This window comes from Fringilla coelebs (assembly GCF_963513975.1).
Source record: "Fringilla coelebs genome assembly, chromosome: 20".
NCBI lineage: Eukaryota > Metazoa > Chordata > Aves > Passeriformes > Fringillidae > Fringilla > Fringilla coelebs.
This window is the reverse complement of record NC_140046.1, coordinates 2,588,329-2,610,257: the sequence shown is the minus strand read 5'-3', so window position 1 is coordinate 2,610,257 and position 21,929 is coordinate 2,588,329. Positions and strand designations below refer to the sequence as shown.

Here is a 21,929-nt window from a genome sequence, read left to right as displayed (position 1 = left end):
ATCAGTTGAAAACACCAGGGGAGTTTATTTCTGTGTTGCTGAACATCCTGTGCCCTTTGGAGCAGGGAGAAGCTCACCATGGTCTCCTTTCCTGACCCTTTGTTCTGCAAACTCGAACTGCCTGTGCTGTTTGCCTGAACTTCTTGTGCAATCTTTCCTGCAGCTTCTTCTGTGAAAATACCCAAATTAGACAATGGTTGAAACAGCAGAAAATCCCTTCTGAGCAGAGCAGGCCCCAGCTCTGAGCTGCCATCTTTTGAATGAAATGGCACTAAAACCTGAAGGTGCACTGTGAAATTTGTCCATTTGTCAAGGAAAAAGTCCTTGAGACTGATTTAACTCTTTGAATTTTTGGCCCCTGGGATTATTTCTGTGGGAGAACAGGGTGACAAGGGGGGGAATGGCAAGAACTCCCAAAGCTCCCCCTACTATTAACGAAGAGCTGACTGAGGCAGAAGAGAGCTCAGTGTTACAAGGTAATCTTCAATTCTACTGCACTCTTTTAATCATTTTAATTCAGTGGGTGCCTTCCCAAGTCATTCCATCCCTTCTCCTGCCAGGAGGGAGCTGCAGCTTCCCAGGGCACCACCTTGTGGTCGTGGTAAAACTCGTGCAAAAAGGAGCCAAGTCCTGAAATTGACTTTGGAAATTAGAATATGTATTGTATTTATTATGTCAAATTATAAATTCTTACATTTGCAATCTACCAGCCATCCCCATTGCAAATATGTTTAAATAATTAACAAGTTAATTAACTTATAACTTGGAGAAAAACAAGAGTGGTAGTTTTGCTTAGTGAAATGGTCAGAAAAGGATATAGCTACAGTATATAGCAAATGTATTGAAAAATAGGTATTTATTAGATATATTAAATAAGAATAATATGATTATATTCAGTTCAGATTCAGTTCTTGCTATTCACACACACACACACAGACATTTTGCTCCTAAGACTGAAAAATAACCCCAGTCAATAATTTACATACTTCAGGGAGTTGATGGAAGGTTTTCCAGCTTGGTTCTTTCAGAAAAATCTCTATTTCAGACCATCTTAACAAAGAAATAAATCAAAGATTGGTGTAACTGGAGATAACTTGTTCCAGGGTTGTGAAGCAGTCCAGGAAATCTTCCTCTTGGATTCCAAACTTTGTGTACTGGTGAAGGTAAGCTCTGTGTGTTGAAGAATGGGTCAGACATTAGAAACCAGTGAAGATATTGGCAATTATTAGTGAAGTACCAGCATGATTATTTTCACTTACTTGGAAGCAAACATATTCCAGGCTTTTCCTACGATGCTGTCAAGAGGTTTCAGCAGGAACTGGCTGTTGCTGACCAAAGCAGCAGACTTTTCATACTTGTTAAATGCTCTGGGAGTTTTCCATGCATTAAAAGCATCCTGAGGGTTTAGCCACGATGTGTATAATGAGGGATCTTGGAAACTTCCTGTAGCAGAAACAGGACAGCCCTTTGGACAAAACCCACACCTGATCCCTGTGTGGCCTAATCAGTGCTGTCAGATCAGTCCAGGCCTGGGAAAATATCTGCAGAGTGGGCAGCCTGCTGAAAATACAACTTTTAAACAGATTCCTTAGATTATCTAGAAGCACACTGCTGTGGATACTTCAGCTGCCAACAATGCTCACCACTCCAGAAACAGCTAAATTTATTTTCAGACATTATAGCCAAGAATTCCAGATATACAGACTTGAGTCCCTTCCTCCTTTCCTAAAGTGCTTCAGGAAACTCAGAAGTAAAACAAAACAGCCCTAAGGAATTAGACAATGTGGCCTTGGACAGCAAAATGTTTCTAGAGGGAATATCAACTTTAGGAGTCAAATGTGTGGTCTTTGGGTGTTCCCACTTGCATCAGGTCTGGTTGCAAAGCCAGCACAGAGATGTGAAACCAGACCCCCTGAGGTGCTGTGCTCCTCCCTCTTACCCAAGTCCACGCTGTGCACATCTTTTCCTCTCAGGATGAGCAGGTTGGCAATGGAAGTGTTGAAGTGCAGGGGTTTGTTTGTGGAGGGGATGGAGGAGCCTGGGTGTGGTGGTCGTACTTGCCAGTCAATGCCTTTGGGATTTGGGAAAAAGAGATGGAAAAGCAAGTTAATGTTTTGTGAAGATGCAGATGGGAACTATCACTGTGCCCCAAACTGAGACCACACTGGAGTTTGTAGCTGCTGCACATGAATGAAGCAGCAATCACACAATTCCCAGAGAACACCACTGCTAATCCAGCAGGATTTGCCTGGCAGTCACTCTGCCAGAGAAAATGGATACCTGTTTCTATACTTAGTGAGCCTCCAGCCCCTTCCTTGCATAACTGGGAGCTGTAACTGAATTCTCCATGTAAATCACATGGGAGAGCTGAGCCTGATTTTATGCACTGAAGGTGTAAAAAGAACAAGCAGAGCTCACCATCCAAGGAATGTTCCAAATGAGTTATGTAAATTAAGTGCACAGCCCCAGACTGTCAGTTTGGTTTGTGTATTTCCAATAGTTATAATTAACTGAGATGTCTGGAAGCAGAGCAGGAGCAATCAGGGAGCTGCTGTGGCAGCTGAGGGAATGGTGAAAGGAGCAGCTGGGTTTGTGGGGGCAAATTCCTGCTGAGGGCAGCAGCTTCTTTCTGAACTCTACAAAACATCCAGCTTCATTGCACCTGCACAATTGAATGTTTAAAGAGTGATGGAGAGGGAAGGACTGGGGTTTATTTACCTTCCTCCATTTGAGCATTAGCAATGAGCATCTGCCTGAGGTGTTTGAGGAGGCCAGGCCAGCTGAAGGTGCTGTAAGGCAGGGAGCTCTCAGGCATCTGGGGGATGTTCCTCAGGCCCAGCAGCCTGAACTCGGGATGTGGGACCAACGTCTCCATTAAATCTCCTGAAAGGAGAAATCAACAGCTGCTCATGCTTGACAAAGGTATTGCACAGGGCAGTTAAAATGGGAGGGGAGAGTGGAATTGCTCACAGATTTAGCAATTTCAAAGCCATGCAAACTTGCTGTGTGTTACTGAGTTCTATACATGGGGCTTAGTAGCTTTTATTGTACAGTTTAGGTCAAAATCTCAAGGACTCTCTCTGCACTCCAGATAGATGTGGAAGTTTGATTTTACAAGCAATATGGGCAACTTTCTCTAATTCTTTCAAGGTACAAATGTCAGTCTGCTGCATGTTGCTACCCAGTTGTCTGTTTGCCTCTTCTGCCTGAGTAAAACTCAAAACTCTCAGTTTGTTTCAGCTCATACAAACTTCTAACCCAAAGTGAAATGTGAAACTCAATCCAAAATTACTGCCCTGCACAAATTTCCTCTGAAATGTAAACAGTACAAGGGCGTCTGTGATCACTTGAAAAAGGAGAAACAGGTTTTTTGGTAAGGAATGAAACCAGAAGTTGGGGATCTATTTTTGACTCTGCTACAACATTGGGATTGAACTTCTTTTCCGGTCCTAAAACTTGGGATGTATCCAAACACTTGAGCAAGGAGAGACTGCAGCACTCCAGTTCCCAGCTGAACTGAGCCCAGGAAGGTGTGTGGCTGCTGGGTTTGGTACCTAAGGGGTTTCTGCTGTAGCCTGAGCCCCCTCCTGCTGGGTGAGTGGGCTGGAAAACGCTGCCCAGCTGGTGAGCAATGACTTGATTGACATCCCTGAAGGAAATCTGTTTGATATTCATCAGCTGGGCACAGATCTTGTGGATGACATCATTCTCATGGACAAGAAGGGCATCTGATGAGTGGTACAGATGTGACAGAGTCAAAACAGAGTTGTAGTTTTGAACAATGACCTGGAAGCAAACAAAAAAAACACTCACAAAGAAGAGTCAAACAATTTAATCTCCTTTTAGTTTATAATCCCCTGGCTCCTGCTGTTTCCTCAGTTATGATTTAGGAAGTGATTCTTTTTCTTTGCCAGAGTGCAGAATGAGGTCAGAGCCTTTTCATGGAAAGAGGGCAAGACCTGTGAAAATCAGGTTATCCATCTCTCTCCATACAAACATGCTGGAACCAGATCTGCCTGGGAACTGATTACAATGCTGAGATAAGAGCAGATCAGGAGATTTCTAGTTGGCTTCTTGTGAATCTGCACCGCTTCAGCAATTAAATTATCAAGAGGAATTTTTTGGTGAAAATTCTTTAGCTGTGATACTGGGTCACTTGAACTTTTTCAGAGTGAAATATACCCATTTTTTAGTTTATTTCTGTTGTAGATATTTTGTTTAAAAGTAACCACTGCTTATAAACATATAAATTCTATGTAAACCGTTATTATGTATTAAAAGGCAACATGACATTCACCTCCCCAGTGCCATAGGGCCAGATGACGTGGTTCAGTATGAAGGAGGCTGGAAAAGCATCTCTCAAACACTGGGTCACAAAAGCTCCCAGGCCTGATCCTGTGCCCCCAGCCATGCTCATGATTGTGAAAAATCCCCCCAGTCTGTCACATCTCTCTGCTTCCTTCTGCACCAGGTTCATGATTGCTTCTTTGTGTCTGGGCCCATGAACAGAGTAACTGTGGGGTAACACAAAACAGCAAGACAGGGCAGGGTGCATCAAAATAAAAGCAGAAAGGTGACGTTATTCATAAAGCAAATTTTACTTTAAGTGCCACAGCTGCTGTATCACCATCCTGGGGAGTCTGAGCAGTTCATCAGCCTCCAGAACTCCCCCAGGGAAGCCTGAGGCAGCTGTTCCTACCCGTTGGCCCAGTTGTTCCCTGATCCTTGCTTCTGGCAGAAGTGTGAATGGCTGCTGTACTTCCAGTGGCCAGAGCTGGCAGCCATGGATAAGGCCTGGCTGATCACTTTGGGCTCCATGTCAACAAGCACAGCCCGGGCAACAGGCACTGCACAGGAAGGAGAACAAAATTGGGGAAAAAGTGCTGATTATTTAGGTGGGATGGATGGGCTTGGATGGGTACAATGTCCCAAGGTTATTCCTACCACTTTTAATGGGACATTACAGACAAGATCTGGCCATGCCCTGATTTCTGCTGAACCTTTTATTGTGCAAAAACCAAATTGGAACTCCAGAGAGCAGAGATCTTTCGTGAAATAAACCATTTGATGTTTCTGTGTGATGAAATCAGACCCTGAGAGGGGAAAAAAGCCCTTTAAAGCTGTACCTGCAGATTCCTCCTCGCAGAAGAACCGTTCCCTGCAGGAATCTTGGTAGGATTGATTCTCATTTTTGGAGCACAGCCCATGGGTGCCACGGACGTCACTGCAGAGAGCACTGAACATCTCGTGCCCAATCTGGTTCCCACACTGCCCAAGCTGCACTGTGACAATTGACATCCTTATTCACTTGGTATTTAAGCCTGAAAAAGAAAATTATTTGTTTTCTCACTTCTGCTTGGTAAAGCATGATGGGAACAAGTAATTATAACTCAAGAGTTACAGGACTAGGATGCAAAATTAAAAAACTTAAGCCAGTTCAAAAATGTAGCTATTTTCCAGTTGAGAACTGCGCCAGGCCTGGTGCCAGAGCCTGCTGAGGTGACAAAAGGATTCCCTGCAGAATTCCCCTTGTTTCCACCACACAGAGCAAACTGTTTGACTCCATCCTAATATGTTTGGACATTTTTCCCCACTCAGCATTTGACAGCAGCCCTGCATTCTCACTTTTTTATTCCTTCACAGAAAAAAGGTCATTAAAAAAAAAAACTCTCTCGGTTATTCTGGGCTGCTGTTCCTCACTGCCATGCCAGCCGTGCCTGTAAGGCGTTCTGCAGGCAGGTACGAGCTCACTGCCATTCCCGGCTGATTCCAGCCAGTGTCGGGCCACGACGAGTGTCACTGGGAGACCGAGTCACCCCTCACGCAGAAAATTATTGCCAGGACACGTTCATATCCAAAGCGTACGGCACCGACCTTCCCGTGCCTGATTCTCTCCACACGGGCCCCACTCGGGTCCCCGCGGGCACAGAACCCCCTCAAGGCCGGTCGCCCCCTCAGGGCCGGTCTCCCCCTCAGGGAACACCGCCATGTTCCCGGCGCCGCCTGCCCTCACGCCCCTCGGTCCCGAGGCCTATTCCCGAGCCTTTCTACCCCTCAGCCCGTCCCGGGGTCCCGATGTCAGTACGGGTCCCGGTTCCGCCCGGCGCTCCCTCAGGTCTCACCTCATCCCCGCCTTCCCCCGCCGCGCCTTCGAACCGCCCGCCTGGCGCATGCGCGCAGCGCGCTCCGGGCAGGCGGCCCGGCCGCTCCGCCCTCGGCGGCTTCACGGCGCCCTCTGCGCACGCGCCGCCCGCGCGGCTTCACCGCGGCCTCTGCGCAGGCGCAGGCGCCGCTCCCGGGGGCGGGCGGGCGCGCGGCGCGCTCACCGCGCAGGCTCGGCGGGGCCGGGACGCGCGCTGCGCGTGCGCGGCGGGCGCGGGCGGGGCGGGGGCGCAGGCGCGCTGCGGCCGCGCAGCCGGTGATGGCGGCCGCGGCGGCGCTGCGGGGCGCGGGCCCATGAGGCGGCGCAGGCCCCGGGCACCCGGCGGAGCCAGCGAGGGGCGGCGGCGCCATGGCGGGAGTGTTCGACATCGACCTGGACCAGCCCGAGGACGCGGGCTCGGACGAGGAGCTGGAGGAGGGGGTGAGAGCGGCAGCCGGGCCGGGGAGGGAGCGGGGGAGGCCGCGGGGCCTGGGGGAGGGAGGGCGCGGGAGGCGCCGCGGGGCCGGGCGGGGGCCGCGCTGGGGCGGCGGCGGGAGCGCGGCCAGGCCGCGGCTGTGCCCGGGCAGAGCCCGAGCCGCCCGCGCCGCCCCGGGACATCCGCGGCCGGAGCGCGCCGGGGCTGCGGGCAGCGCCGCAGCTCTCCCCGCGGAAGTTCGGCGTCGGGATCGCGGCACAAGCGCCGCAGCGGGGTTTTTTTAATTATTTCTGTATTGTCACATGTCCGAACGTCAGTGCAGGAATGCCGATCTTTCTGGAGCCGTGTAAAGTCGCTGCTCTCGCGCCAAAATTAAAAGGCGAGGTTTGAAACGCTGCGTTAGGCGGGTCAGCGCTGTGCGCATCCCGTGCTCTCCGAGCAGCGCACCTGACATTAATGTGCAGTTTGCGGCTCGTGATCCTCGTCTGGATCCTGTCAAAGCCTTAGGGGGATTCTATTGCGTCATCTCTGTTTATGTTTTTCTGGATCTTGTGTTGCTTTTTGATATTGTTTTGTGTATTAACCCTTTGCTGTTGGTCAAACTGCCACTACATTTATTTTCTGCTCTTTAAATAATAATGACAGTCTTCGAGTCTTTGAGATCATGGAACTATTTGGGTTGGAATGGACCTTAAAGATCATCTGAGGCCATGGCCAGGGACACCCTCCCCTATCCCCGGTGGCTCCAAGCCCTGTCCTTGGACATTTCCAGGGATGGGGCAAGCACAGCTTCTCTGGGTACCCTGTGCCAGGGTCTCCCCACCCTCCCAAGGCAGAATTCCCCCCTAATATCTAATCTAAACCTCCCTGCTCCTGTAAAAAGTCCCTTCCATGTTTGCTGTAGATTCCCCTCCAGGTACTTCCCTGGGGGAGATAAGCAGATATTCTGTTACCCTCACTATGGAACCTGCAGAGACATTGTTTTGACAGCTGAAGGCTTGAAAACTTCTCAGCGTGCAGGAGAAGCTCTGTCTGTCGCCTCAATAATCAATAAATCACTTGGCTTTAGAAAATGTTTCTTGCATCACCCTGTTAATGCTGCCAAGAACAGGTTCTGATCGAGGTGGCCAGTTGAGTTTGTTCTCTCTTGTGTTCCTGTAATTCAGTCTGGGGGAACAATGAAACCATTGTGGATTTTAAAACCTTGCCATGACTGCCATCTCTATGGACTTTGGCTACCTTGATTGGTCTCAGGTGCCGTTTGGCAAACAGATAAAGGAGGGTGAGAATGGGCTTGAGATGAAAACAACCGAGGAGCAGGGAAGGAGGGGAACATCAGGAATCTGTGAGGGGAACAACATTCCAGCAGAGTTATCTCCACAGGGTGTGTGTCCTGCTAGGATCAGAGAGGGGATGCTGCCAGAGCAGTGCAGATCAAGGAGTGAGCAAGGGGGACACTCAGGACTGTGCTGTCAAATTTCTGCTATTGGTCCTTGGTATTTCCCAAAAACTCTTAGTCCAGGAGGAGCTCAGGGAGCTCAGTTGTGGGTTTGAGTAGGCACAGCTATCCTGGAAAAATCTGAAGCCTTGTTTAAAAGGAGTTTCCTCAAAAGCCATGTGGTTGTTTGCACTAATTATTATGGTGAAAAAAGCCTCAGCCTTAATTTAGGTGTTTGTAATAAATGAAACAATGTATGGACTGAAGGGCTGGTGGCTTTCCAGTGCCTTTCTTGGTGTTGTGAAATGAGGAGGAACCCTGAAAAATACCAGAATGGTATCTGAAGTGACTCTTGGTTAAATTAATACTGAGAATGAAACCCAAAGTTCACAGGAGCAAGAGCAGCACACGTAAACTCTGCCAGAGCCATTGGGTAACAGGAGGAGTTGCTCTGGGAACCGAGGGGTGTTTATTCTCTGGATTGAATTTTTAAAAATTCATTTGTTGGCATCTAAGAGTGGGGTCAAGGGCAGCTCTAGTGGCTTTTGTTGTGAAACATGTCAATAAGCTGGATTTCTCTAATAAATGTCAACAGGAGGATATGAGCTGGCAGCTCTCTGAGCTGGAAACAAACCTGATCTTTTGGACTCCTTAATTGCCTGTGGTGGTAGTAGGTGGATCCAAGAGTTAAATTCCCCTTTAGAGCACCCAAAATAAACCAGCCTCTGTAAACTTTAACATTGAAATGGTGTGGAAGCTGTTGAAAGTTTCAAGTTTTCTTTGGTTAGTGTTTTCCCTTGGATAATATTTTAAAATGCACTCCTTGGCTTGGGCTGATTTTTGCAGACCTCAGTAGTTTTCTTTTTCTTCTGCTTCTCTGAATTTCCAAGTCACTCAATATATTTATATTCAGTCTGTAGGTCCCAGGCTGTTCACCACGAACTCACAGTTGTTATTTTGTGTCCATACTTTTAAAAATAAGAATGTGACAGTGCAGTCTGCAGCTCGCTAGAAGCCTGCCCCTGACATTCTATTTGCATTCATCCCAGCTGTCTGCTGCCTTTGCACTTCTTTTGCCATGCAGAGCCACAGTTAGAGGGAAGGGATCAGGTTAAAAATTCTTTGAAGAAAATATCTCTTCAGAATTCAACCTCATTCCTTAATGGTGACTGGTTCTGGTGTTCTGGTGCTGAAGTGCAGGAACTCTTTCAGTACTGATTATTGGTCAGAATAATCAGAGTAAAGCTGAATTCTTCGTCACTATTGGGATTTGACTTACCAATGTAAAATAATAAAACTTTCTCAGTAGATTTTTAGTGCAGAGGAGTTCCAGTTCATCTGTTCACATAATCTTTATTATTGATCTAATTTGCACAGTGCTGCAACAGGACTCGAAAATTTCAGTGTAAGAGGAATTTTAAAGAAAATTGCAGTACCTTAAGGTTTTTCAAGTTCACTTGGGACTGTGAAATTGTACCTCTGATATTTGAGTGATTGAATAACAATGCAGCCATGTAGGACAGGGGTTCCCTGTGTCACTCTTTGTACTGCAAATCTGGCACAGAATTTAGTAGATTTTTTTGATCTTCTGCTAATAATTTTTATTCCTGACCTATTTAATTATATAGAGATTTTGTCTTTTCAAACTTAAAAAGTTGTAAACCACATCAGTGCATTTATTATTAATGCTCTCCTTTTTCTAATTCATCTTTCTTGTACACTTATCATCCCCAGGGTCAATTAAGTGAGAGCATGGACCATGGAGGAGTTGGCCAATATGACCTGTAAGTTGCTGCTAGAAAATATTCTGTATCATTCATGCCCAACACAAATAACTTCTAATTTTGTTACTTTGTTAAGGTAATTAGAAAATTTTGTCATTCTGGTTCCATTTTGAATAGTTTCTAGATGTTTCACTATTTCCTCACATTAAAATTTGTCAATTGTATCTTGAAATAAAATAATAATAATAAAAAGAATTCTGGTGAAAGCTGCTGTTTGTCTTTTGATCCTTGTTTCTCCTAACAAATCTCTTGCCTTTGAATAATATTTGTCATATGGATATAATGATATAAAGAAATATCTGAATCAGTTTGAGGTTTTCATCCTCTAAACTTAATTCTGGTGTAATGCAGAGATGTATTGTGCATTAAATTGAAGGGGTTTGAAGGAAATCTTGCTACTGTAAATCCCCAAAATCTGCAGGCAGCCTGCTCAGCGCAGGGTGCAGCTTTGCACAACAAGAATTCCTGGTGCTGGGAGCCCTCCAGATCTCTGTCACTGTTACTCAGGCACTTTCTAGGGAGTCAGTGCTTTCATTTGCTCACTTCTCAGTACCAGGTAGGCTCACAGCCTTGTTCTGCTTTTCTGCAGTGGGATGGAACATTGTGAAAAGTTTGAGATTTCAGAGACCAGCGTGAACAGAGGCCCCGAGAAGATCCGCCCGGAGTGCTTCGAGCTGCTGCGCGTGCTGGGCAAGGGCGGCTACGGCAAGGTCAGGAGCCCTCAGCACTGAGTCCTCCCACCCTCACTGCTCCCTTGCTTTGCTCTCATTCTCCCTCTCTGAAAAGTCCATCCTGCCAGAGGTGGAATGGGGCAGAACCACCCCAGCTGCCAAGCTTGGCACTGAGGTCCCCGCTGGAAGCAGCAGGGAATGTCCCAGACTCGTTCTGCATCCAGTCTGCCTCTTGCCTCGTAGTTTGTGGGTGATCTCCTCTCTCTCTGCCTCTTGCCTCGTAGTTTGTGGGTGATCTCCTCTCTCTCTGCCTCTTGCCTCGTAGTTTGTGGGTGATCTCCTCTCTTTCTTGCACAACTCTGCTTTTTAGCTTGTGGCAGTTCATGCAGCTGAAATATGTGATTGCCGTTGTGTTGGTGTTGTTTAGGTGTTTCAAGTACGAAAAGTAACCGGAGCAAACACCGGGAAGATATTTGCCATGAAAGTTCTTAAAAAGGTAATCTGAATTTCACTACTCTCTAAATCTTAAAAAAATAAATAAATCTATCCCTCCATTTAAAAATTATCTAATGGATTAATATACCTAAAAATAAATTCTAGGATGTATACAGTTTTTACTGTGATACAGTTTGAATTAAAATTAAACTTCGAATTTTTCTGTCTGGGTAGTTCTCAGCAGCTCATTTAAATAGGTCAGGAGGTCCTTTCCAAGCCAAATTGTTGTGTGATTCTATGAAATAATGACTTAAACTTCTGTAAAAAACCTCTTATGTAGATACTATGGTGAAATGTAATTTTTTTAATGCTGTTGCTAGCTCCTGTGTAGTGTTGTAATTGAATAAACTTAGAATTGAACTCAGTATCAAAGTCTGCCTCATTTAGCATGTTCTGTGCTCACATATCCCTGCTTTTTACAGGCAATGATTGTAAGGAATGCCAAGGATACAGCTCACACAAAAGCAGAGAGGAATATACTGGAGGAAGTGAAACATCCCTTCATTGTAGACTTAATTTATGCCTTTCAGACTGGTGGAAAACTCTACCTCATCCTTGAGTATCTCAGTGGTCAGTATATGACATTCTTTTGCCTCCTTCTTGGTGTCTTGCACAATCAAGAATTTGGGGTTCTTACCCTACAAGTAAAAGGCCAATTAATGATGGCTTGGTGTCTTAAACTGAAACAGGTTGGTAATAAAAATACATAGCAGAACATGAATAAACTTTCTAATTCCATACAATAAAGAGGAATGAAACATAAAACAATTGTTTTTCATCACAGTACAGGAGAGAAGGGCTTTTAAGACTTTTCCTCCCACTGGATTTGTCATTTTTGTGTGTTCTGTGCAATCCTACAGAGTTACCTGAGGGTTTAGTCCTTGCAGGTTCTTTGTGACAGAAGAAAGTGTTACCCCTATTTCATGGTTAGGGAACCAGACACAGATTAGAAGCAATTTTTTCAAGCTGTAACTACAAAAATCAGGGACAGAAATTCTCTTGTTTTTGAAATGCTGATGTCTTCAGGTTGCTGGAATCCTGAGGGTAACAGAACAGTGGCTCAGTTGTTTTTTTGTGAAACAGCCTGTTGTGCAGCAGGCAAAAATACCTGTTGCTTATAGTTTTCCTAGAAAATAGACTTTTGACTGACTTAAAACGATACTTTTAATTGAGTACAATCTATTTTTTTCTCATGACAGGAGGAGAACTATTTATGCAGTTAGAGAGAGAAGGGATATTTATGGAAGACACAGCCTGGTAAGTGAAGCTATTTTTGTAAATTAATAGTTTGGGTTTTTTTCCAAGTGCTTAAACTATATTTAACTACTCATTCATTTTAGAGGGTAGTGACAGAGCAGTTCAGTGGGTTTGGGGAGGGTGTACATGTGCTGCCCTCACCAGTTTGTGCTGGTGGAACTCCAGTCTTACAACAGAGGAGGGTCCACTGCTGGCTGCTCAGGGAGGCTCTGTCCACAGGGCTGTGGTCAAGGTTTGGGGGTTGAAAACTGTGAAAGACTTGCTTAAGATGCTCTGCATGATTGAATCTGCATGATTTTTGTTCCCTTTCAGCTTTTACCTGGCAGAAATCTCCATGGCACTGGGGCACTTGCATCAAAAAGGAATCATCTACCGGGATCTGAAGCCAGAGAATATCATGCTTAATCACCAAGGTAGAGCTCTACTCATGAGTCAGGCTGCCAGTCCTTTGAAAACAATTCTCCCAAAGGTCACAGCACCTCACTTTTAGGTGAATCTCCTTAGAACAGTGGCAGGGTTGTATCATTCCTGGATAAGTGAAGAGCTGCCAGAGCTAACTGCCCTCAAACACAGCTTCCTTGGTTTAACAGGCTACAGCAAGCTCAAGTTCCATGGACCCAGGCATGTTTTGAGTGGTTGATCTGCCATTTCTGCACCTCTGGATTTTTTTTTTTTTCTGCTGGATCATTGTGAAGTAAACTCTGTGACATTTTAGTCAATGGGGATGAGTGATGGTAGCAAAGGCACTTTGGGTAGGATGCCAAATCATCTGTGGCTGAAATGACTTGGCCAGCAGCTGACACTTGCCACTGACAGCAGTTTCAGTTCCTGGTTGCACTCCTCCAGTGACTGTGACACTGATTGGTCTGGCAATCTGTACCACCCAGAATTTTCATGTTTTCATAAACAACATATTTACTTAGTCTGAGTCTTGGTACTGAATTATTCAGGGCACTTTACAGTTTGTTGAAGATGGTTCTGTGAATTCTGAAGCAGGCAGTAAAATTCAGTAACCTACTTTTTTAGCTAAATGATGCTCTACAGTCTTTATGTTTAAATACATTTGTCTGTATTTGAAGAAGTTTTGGTAGTTTGTCAAGTGGCAGCACTTGGTTTTCTCTGGAAGTGTAATTACCTTGTTCTATTTTATAGCTGCATTGCTTTGTCAGACCATATGTGGAAGTAATTCAGAGTAATTAGATATCCATGTTAAAAATTCCTAATTTTTCTCAATGTTACTTCTACAAATAGCAGAATTCTGACAAGTCTTAAATCTGATCTATTTCATTTCAGGTCATGTAAAACTGACTGACTTCGGGTTATGTAAAGAATCCATTCACGATGGAACAGTCACACACACATTCTGTGGAACAATTGAATACATGTGAGCTGCACCATGAAAAACAAAATATTGCTCTGCTCTGGGGGTAATGCCTGTGGTTTGCCTTTTTTAACTGGTGGTTCATATGTTCAGTCACTTAGGACAACTTTACTTGATAAATGGGGTTTTGTTTGAAAACTAGCAGTCACCATCAGTATTAATCTCATTAAAGCACTTTCATATTTTTGATTTTTCTGCTTATAGGGCCCCTGAAATCTTGATGAGGAGTGGGCATAACCGTGCTGTGGACTGGTGGAGTTTGGGGGCATTAATGTATGACATGCTGACTGGAGCAGTAGGTGCACAGTTATAATTGCATGTTTTTCCCTTTGTAGCTTTTCTGCTCCCCTGTACCCTACCTCAGCTGCATGTATTATATATATTATATATTATATATTATATATTATATATATATTGTATATATACACACTGCAAGTAAGAAAGAACCAAAATCCAGCTCTCAAGTTTGACTACAGATATGAGCTGCTTTTATCCAAACATTGCCTATTTGCCATAGTTTTACCTGCTTTATAAATGACTGAAGTGAGTTCTGTGTACACAAATTAAAGATCTGAACAAGTCCTGTTTTTCCTCCTTTTTCAATGGTGCTTTCCAGCCTCCTTTCACTGGGGAGAACAGAAAGAAAACAATTGACAAGATTCTCAAGTGTAAACTCAACTTGCCTCCCTACCTCACACAAGAAGCCAGAGATCTGCTTAAAAAGGTAAAATTTTAATGATTGTTAGTACTCCACATGTATATAGAAAATAGAAATAATGATACCGCTGTGGCTGTTCAGTTCAAGCTTGATTTGTTACTGATTAAATCACTTTTTTGCTGAGTGCTACAGAAAGTGATTTCCCTTGAAAATACAACTGTTTTCAAGTGAATGCAGATTTTCCTGATCATTCTGTATTCATTCTGCACAGTACTCACTGAAGTGATGATTCATGGCAGAACTAGTCTGGTTATAACAGCATAACTAATTCTGCTTTTTTGGGTGTCATTTCTCATCAAGCTGCTAAAAAGAAATGCTGCCTCACGTCTAGGAGCTGGTCCTGGAGATGCTGGAGAAGTTCAGGTAACTGGAACTTAACTTGAGACTTCTTAAATGACCTCACTGAAAATAAAACAGCTTTGAAGGCACCTCAGGGAAGGAGAGTGTCTGTCTGGAAGGGTAATGAGCAGAAAGGCAGCTACATGTGACAGACAGTTCATCAAAACCTGAAGTCTTTAAAGCTTAACAAAAGCAGCTGTCTGGCTATTTGATGATTTGAGATTTAGAAAATAACTTCTATTCTTTAGCTCTGTCTTGCAGTAGATCTTTTCTAGTAGTTGCACAGTGCTAATTGTGCAGCCCTGGAAGGGTGAGGATACTCTCAGCAGTCAGAGGAAAACCTTGCCAACCCTGTATTAGTGCAGCTCCCTGAAGGGAAAAGTGTGACATTCCAGCTTGACTTTGTTTTTGTGGTGATATTGACAAGTATTAGAGAGTCCTCCATATTTCAGAGTTCTGATGATTTGTCATTAATGCAGTGTTTTGTCATGGTTCAACTTCTGAAGTTGGCTGGGTTATTTTGCATGTAAATTGGCTTTTTCTGACACTTCCAAGGAAATGGGGATGTGTTGTCTGACTTGGAGGTGTGATCTCAATTCTCAGCTCTTCCAGCTTCTCCAAGGCAGTGCTGCAGAATATTCTACACTAGACCAAATGTGATTTTGGAAAGAAACACCCCAGAGCAGGGGTCTGGCTAGAGGATGTTAATGCTGAAGCTGTGGGCTCTGTGCCCTGGGGGCAGGTGCTGACTGTGCTGTTGTCCCTCCTGCAGGCTCACGCCTTCTTCAGACACATCAACTGGGACGAGCTGCTGGCACGCAAGGTGGAACCTCCTTTTAAACCCTTATTGGTATGTACTGGGAATACTGGGAGAGAGATATGCCCTGTGTGCCTTTAGCAAAGCTCTTAATAAAGCTGAGAAACGTTCACTTTACAAACTGGAGTGCCACTGATTCCTGGCACTTGAGTTCTGTTAACTCAGGGGACAGATTCAGCCTCAATTAAAGCTGGCAGATCTGATCTAGCACCTGGTCTGCTTCAGTCTGAACTCCTCCTGCTTCTGACCCGTAGGTTAAACAGACCTGCAAGTGCAGTTCACTCTGAGATCAGCTTCTAAACCCTCTACAGTAAGTCAGTACTGAGTTTCAAGTAGATAGAGTTGCTAAGCAAAAGTAAATTAAATCACCTAATTAAGAATTTTCTGTGTTTGCTTATTAATCTTTACAATGCATCTTGTGCATTATGAGCAGTAGTTAGAGTTTACCTCAAACCAGTGATGTGATGAAGTTTTTATTACCCCATCTTATATTTGGATGGTGTCTGTTTTTCCCTCTGGGTACAATCAGCTCCAGCAGCTGTGGGTATTGCCACCTCTGTAATTCCCAGCTACTAAAATTCTCACCTAAAACTGGCTTAAGCATCACTAATGTCAAGCATTCTACAGCATGGGGACTCCAGACCTTTTTCCCCTCAGAAAGACTCAAGACTGATATTTCCAAATATTTATCTGAAAGTGGTTTTGGGTTTTTCTGTTAGTAGCAATTTTATGGAAGTTTCTTGTATAAACCAGATGGTTTTTCAACTTGTGTCATGGTTGCACAAAGGCCTGCACAAATGAATACCTGCTGCCTTTCCAGTGACACATGGGAATAAAGAAGGGATTTTGGAATTACTGCTGTTCTTTGAGCAAATGAAACATTATTCCTCATCATCACTTATTCCAGAGCTGTCCTTTATCCCTCAGACTGTAAACACTTCTGCATCTGCAAAAATGGGACAAAACTATCTGGAGAGGCCTCCAAAAACTTAATAGTTGCAACTGTTCTATACTGGTTGTGACAAGGGCTAAACTTGCAAGAAACTGGCATTGTATTTCTAAAAGTTTTTGTTTGTAATTTTAGGGGTTTTTTTAAATCATCTTTTTAATTCGTGTTCCTTTTTGATCCATAATTTTTGCCCCTCCCCCTTGCCTTTATTTCTCAGTGTCAGTGCCCATAGTGACCTCCCACTGGCAGCGACAGGATTCCGACACCACTCCAGGGTTTTCCTCCAGCAGAGCTCTGCCAAAAACCCATGGAATGAACTCCATCCAGAGGCTGCACTGCTCACCGCTGAGCCATTTGGTTGATATCTGTAATATAAACCCTTAATCATTTTGTTTTTGCAAAGCAATCTGAAGAGGATGTGAGCCAGTTTGACTCAAAGTTTACACGTCAGACACCTGTTGATAGCCCAGATGACTCAACTCTCAGTGAAAGTGCCAACCAGGTCTTTCTGGTGAGTGAGGAGTGACTGTGGAGAGGGAGGTTTGCTGCTGCAAATGGGGGCATTGCAGTTAAATTCATTCTATTGACTCCTAACACCTTGAAGCAAACTCTCATAACTAAACCCAAACCTTGTAGCAGGTTTGAAATATTTAAAGGCTTTGAAAATACTTTGGTTATTGCTGACATTGGCTTTATCCAGCAGCCAGCAAACAGTGCTGCCCTTGTGGAACATCAGCATTCTGATTCAGAGTTGCACTGTGAACCCTGCACGTGGCATTGCTCTCACAGCCCTGCAGAGACAACAGTGGCCAGTCCAGAGAGCAAAATTAATTAAATTGAGTGTGCCTGTGTGCATCTGTGATCTAAGGAGAAATAGCTGGGGTGTAGCAACTCCCTGAAGTCCCACTGTTTGCTTCAAGGAGTGAGTAGGGTTTCATCTGTCTACACTGACTCTTCTTTTTATAATTTTCCTGTAATAATCAGATTTTCCTAAGTGCACAAGTCATCCTGAATGCATCCTTGCCTGTGAGTTGCAGTGCCTTTTTCCTGTTTTGCAGGGTTTTACGTATGTGGCTCCATCTGTACTTGAAAGCGTAAAAGAGAAATTTTCTTTTGAACCAAAAATTCGATCACCTCGCAGATTCATAGGTAGCCCTAGGACACCAGTCAGGTACTTCATCTTCTTTTTCTTTTTTTTTGTAATACACTTTTTGACAAGTAGCTGAAGCAGAAGTACAGAAATTTTGTAGAAATACAAAATACAGCCTTGCTTCTGAGTAAGCCCAGCACTTCCATTGGAAGTGATTCTGTTTTATAAACCACATTATTAAAGACAGATCTTGGGCAGCACATGAAGTTCTAATTTGTTGCTTTTCAGTGCTGATAAAGCCTCAGTAGTGACTTTGATACAGCTAAAACTGTTTCAGAACATCCTAAGCACTAAAGAACTGTGTTAGTACAGAAAAACCCTTCTGCTATCACCGCGAAATGAGAGAATTTTACAAGAGGCTGTGGTAGAAGCCAGACATGAAAATTCCTCAAACTCCTGGAATTGAAAGGAAGAATTAGAATTGCTTCTCCGTAGGCATTTGAGTGCAGCTTCCTGCAGAGTAGGGGAACACCTTGGTGCTGTGTGTGTGTCTCTGATTTTCCGTGTTTCTTGTTTTAAAGCCCTGTAAAGTTTTCCCCTGGGGAATTCTGGGGAAGAGGTGCTTCTGCCGGCACATCCACCACCCAGCCACCTGTGGAATACCCGATGGAGACCAGTGGAATAGAACAGATGGATGTGACAGTCTGTGGAGAGGCTTCAGCACCACTTCCAATCCGACAACCAAACTCTGGGCCCTACAAAAAACAGGCTTTTCCCATGATTTCCAAACGGCCGGAGCACCTGCGCATGAACCTATGACACCACCACTCCGTGAGCCTCGCAAGGTGCAGAACCAAGAATGGACAGGAGCCCCCTTGAAGCTGAAATTTGAGGGCTTGTTTGGTTTACTTTTAAAAAGTGACAGTATCAAAGAATCGGTCATTGCACAGAGAGACTTGGAAAGCAAAGAAAAACGGATTTTTTTTTTCCTGTCAATCAATGGTGCATAAAAAACAAACTTTAGCAAATGGTATTGCAGAACTCTAGGCACATCATCTTACTGATTCCAGTGACATCTTCTCACCTTATCAAGGATCTTTCAGCTTGAGAGCTCGAAACTGACAGTATTAAGGGGCAGGATGTTGCTTCAGAATCACTGGTGTAGTCGTGAATGTGTCGAGGAGGGTTGGCCCTTTCACTAGGCAGAGTTTGGAATGCCTGCAGGCTTGCAGCTGAGGGGTAATTAGCATGCAAGCTTCGTTAAGCGGTTTCCTACAATGGGGTGGAATCAAAGAGGAAAGCTAAACTTAATTGGTGTTTCACATTCAAAACATAATGAGGTTTTTTTTATATATATATATATATATAAAAATATATATTTTTCAAATAGATTTTTTGATTCAGCTCATTATGGAAAGTATCCCAAAATGAAAAAGGCAAACTTAATTGGTTGCTGTGAAGAAAGTTCAAGGCTCTAGTTCTGATTCTCCTCCTCATGAACCAACCAATCAATAAATGAATCACTCACTGACCAGCCTGGCAGTGTGGGGTGGGAGAGAACTGTTTCCCTGCTTCCCCAGCTGAAATCCCTGTTTGTTCCTGCAAAGACAAATGGATCTAATCAAACAGCAGTGCTGCTATGTTCTAGGCTTAACTGGAAGCCACGGGCTCACACACGTCCTGCTTATTTCATGCCTGTCCTCAGCAGACATTTCACTGGGAAACATCACTTTTGTACAGCTGGGCCTCGGCTGGGCACAGCTTGGCAGCTCAGATTCTTACCCACAGAGAGACCGACAGTGAGCAGAACACAAGGTCAGTAGAAACCTCTAGGAAGTACCACAGGAAACACAGACAAATCCTTCAGAGTATAAGGAAATCAAATATTTTTGTAACCAGTGGGTAAGAATTTGAGTTTTTTTTAGAATTATTATTATTATAATTATTATTATTGAAATTTTGCTTATGGTAGTTCCCTGCCATTATACATTTCTAAATTTATCAACATTTTTTTTCTATGCTGGGGCAATAAATTTGCTGATTGTATGAGAAAAGTGTTCAATGGCCTTTCAGTGAATGTCTTCCACAGTGGGTCAGAACTTTAGCAAAAACTTTAATTTAGCAAACATGTTCTTAAGGACACTATTTATGTTTTTTAAATTGTCACAATCTGTACAACTGACTTACAGGTACAAAGAATAAAATAAAGGTAAAACTTTACCTTACTTTAAATACTTCCTGCCTTAAAGAGAAAGCATTTCCATGAACATAGCTGGTGAAAGGGTTAATATCTGCAGAGCTTTACCCTAGAGTTAGAGTGTGGATGGTGTGTGTGTGTGTGTGGAGATGATCATGCAGCTGCATACAAGTCCTGTCACTTTTTGCCTGCCACACGTTGCATTATCTTTTAGTCAAACTGTGCAAAGTCTACTTCTGGTGTTTCACAACAGTAGGGATTTTTTAATTCTAGATTCTGCTTACTCTGTGGATACTGAATCTTTTTGAGCCATAGGATCCAAGCCATAAAACTCTCTGTAAGCATTGAATCCAATCCCAGTGCTCTTTGCTGAAATTGGCAAGGCAGAAGGATTCAGCGAGACCTTGATGCTATCAAAGAACCAACACATAAAAATGGTTATGATTGAGAAAAAATTAGGGTGGTTTTTTTTTTTTTTTACTTCCTGATAAGCCTTTTGTTGAAAAATAGATTTTTTTTTTTTTTAGTTTTAGCAGGAAAATCAAGTTACCTTACAGTGACATACTGGAAGATTGCCATTGTTCAGTTGGTGACGTGGCCACGGGTGATTTGGTGGAACCAAAATCCAGGAGTGTTTGCACTGGGCCTGTCTGCAAACACACAGCACCTGGACTTTCCTGACTTTCACTGAGGATAAAGGAACTTGGTTTAAAAACAAAAAAAAAAGAACTTTTTAGAGGCAGATCTCTCTTGGTCCTAGTTACAGCTAACAGTTGCTTTTTGCTTGGCTGGATAGAACTGTCCAGTGGAATTGGTTTAATGGCTGGCAAGAATGGCAAGAGTTGTTTGTCTGAGTTCACTGATCAATCACAAACCCAACCCATTGGTTCTCCAAGGAAATTCCATGTACTGTCAATGTTTCAGCCCCTAGATTGTAAGTTGAATTCCCTACCATGACTGTGAAACTTTGGGAGTGTGACTCAGACAGCAAGCACACACTATGCAATATGGTTTATCCTGTATTTATTTGTAAAAATATCAGACATAGATCCTCTATATATATATATATAATAGTGTCAAAATTACTAGTTGTGAACTAAGGGGAGTGGAGTTCTAGCTCCTGTCTGGCTATTTCAGATAAGTGCAGAATGCATTGAATATTGGAGAGCTTAACAAGTGCTTTCTTTTGTTCATTTAAAAATGTCTTAAATTTTTCATTAGAGTATAGAATCTTATTTTTTTTATTTTGTACAAGCTGCGCTTTTTTAATTATAATCACTGAAAAATTCACTATAATTTGATTTTATAGGATTTTTGTAGCATTACAAAAATATAGTAAAACTGAGGTTAATACCTGTTGTGGCTAACCATATAAAAGTATTAAATCTTAAACTTGAACAAAAGTCATATTTTTTTTTACTAGATGTTAAATAGGGAAATATTTTGTTCTGCAGGTCATTACCAGAAAAGGTTTCTAGGTCAGCTGTGTTACCAGCAGTTTTTCTTTTTCCCATTTGATGCAGAAACTATTCTGGTAGAAGATATTCAGAATTCCATCATTTTTCTCTGTGGGAGTGATGCATACATTTGATGCCATTCGTGTACTAAATTGTAATTTTGGGAATGCTGGAATAATTCCTACCAAGACTGTCTTAATTGTGCCATCTGACATTTGAATGTCATCCTGGTATTAGCTCATAATAAAAGATAAAAATCAACGAGTCAATTGTTCTTTTGAATATCCCTTTTTTTTTTGCTGTGCTGTTTAAAAGCTGAACTGCTGGAAAACATTTCATATTTGAGTCCACTCTAAGTGTACAGTTGAAGTTTATTTTGGGTCTTTCTCTTTTCAGTATTAACTCCCATCCTGCTCTCAGTGTTAATCAAAAAGTGCATCAAACATTGAGGAGGCTGTTGTGGTTTTAGGGCAGATGTTTGGGGTTTGGTTGGTTTATTTAAATTCTGTCTCTACAGCAGGCACATTGCTGTTTGTTTCATTTTCCCAGTTCACTTCATCCAAAGGAGAAATCATTAAGAACAAAGCAAATTACTTGAATATTTTTCCTGCAAATCCTTGTGTGCAGGTCCCATATATGAACTTCTCCAGTTGCTCTTTCCTAGACTAAATCCATCTGTAGCTGTCTGCAAGAACATCCTTGAGCTGCCTTAGCAGAAACAAAGGTAATCCCTGTCCTGGTTTTCATCTCTCAGTTTA

The 21,929-nt window shown here is 43.4% G+C and overlaps 2 protein-coding genes across 3 annotated transcripts; one reads left to right on the top strand and one right to left on the bottom strand.

The window, feature by feature from the left end:
* Positions 1 to 925: 925 nt before the first annotated feature.
* TUBD1 (tubulin delta 1) lies at positions 926 to 5,298 on the bottom strand (the record flags this gene model as incomplete). 2 transcript variants are annotated; one of them, XM_084219170.1, is made up of 8 exons in its annotated part: positions 926 to 1,170; positions 1,260 to 1,443; positions 1,940 to 2,071; positions 2,719 to 2,883; positions 3,555 to 3,786; positions 4,298 to 4,514; positions 4,700 to 4,847; positions 5,127 to 5,298. In XM_084219170.1, the coding sequence occupies 8 exons, from the start codon at positions 5,296 to 5,298 to the stop codon at positions 1,068 to 1,070; spliced, it is 1,353 nt and encodes a 450-aa protein (XP_084075296.1). In that variant the 3' UTR covers positions 926 to 1,067. The 2 variants fall into 2 exon arrangements, with proteins under 2 accessions (XP_084075296.1, XP_084075297.1); XM_084219171.1 differs by lacking the exons at positions 1,940 to 2,071; positions 2,719 to 2,883.
* A 1,124-nt stretch (positions 5,299 to 6,422) lies between these two features.
* RPS6KB1 (ribosomal protein S6 kinase B1) lies at positions 6,423 to 19,956 on the top strand. The gene is made up of 15 exons (XM_084219371.1): positions 6,423 to 6,583; positions 9,751 to 9,800; positions 10,390 to 10,510; positions 10,899 to 10,967; positions 11,389 to 11,536; positions 12,166 to 12,223; positions 12,536 to 12,636; positions 13,517 to 13,607; positions 13,809 to 13,899; positions 14,221 to 14,328; positions 14,623 to 14,685; positions 15,434 to 15,511; positions 16,831 to 16,938; positions 17,486 to 17,598; positions 18,099 to 19,956. The coding sequence occupies exons 1-15, from the start codon at positions 6,512 to 6,514 to the stop codon at positions 18,334 to 18,336; spliced, it is 1,509 nt and encodes a 502-aa protein (XP_084075497.1). The 5' UTR covers positions 6,423 to 6,511; the 3' UTR covers positions 18,337 to 19,956.
* The last annotated feature ends 1,973 nt before the right edge of the window (positions 19,957 to 21,929 follow it).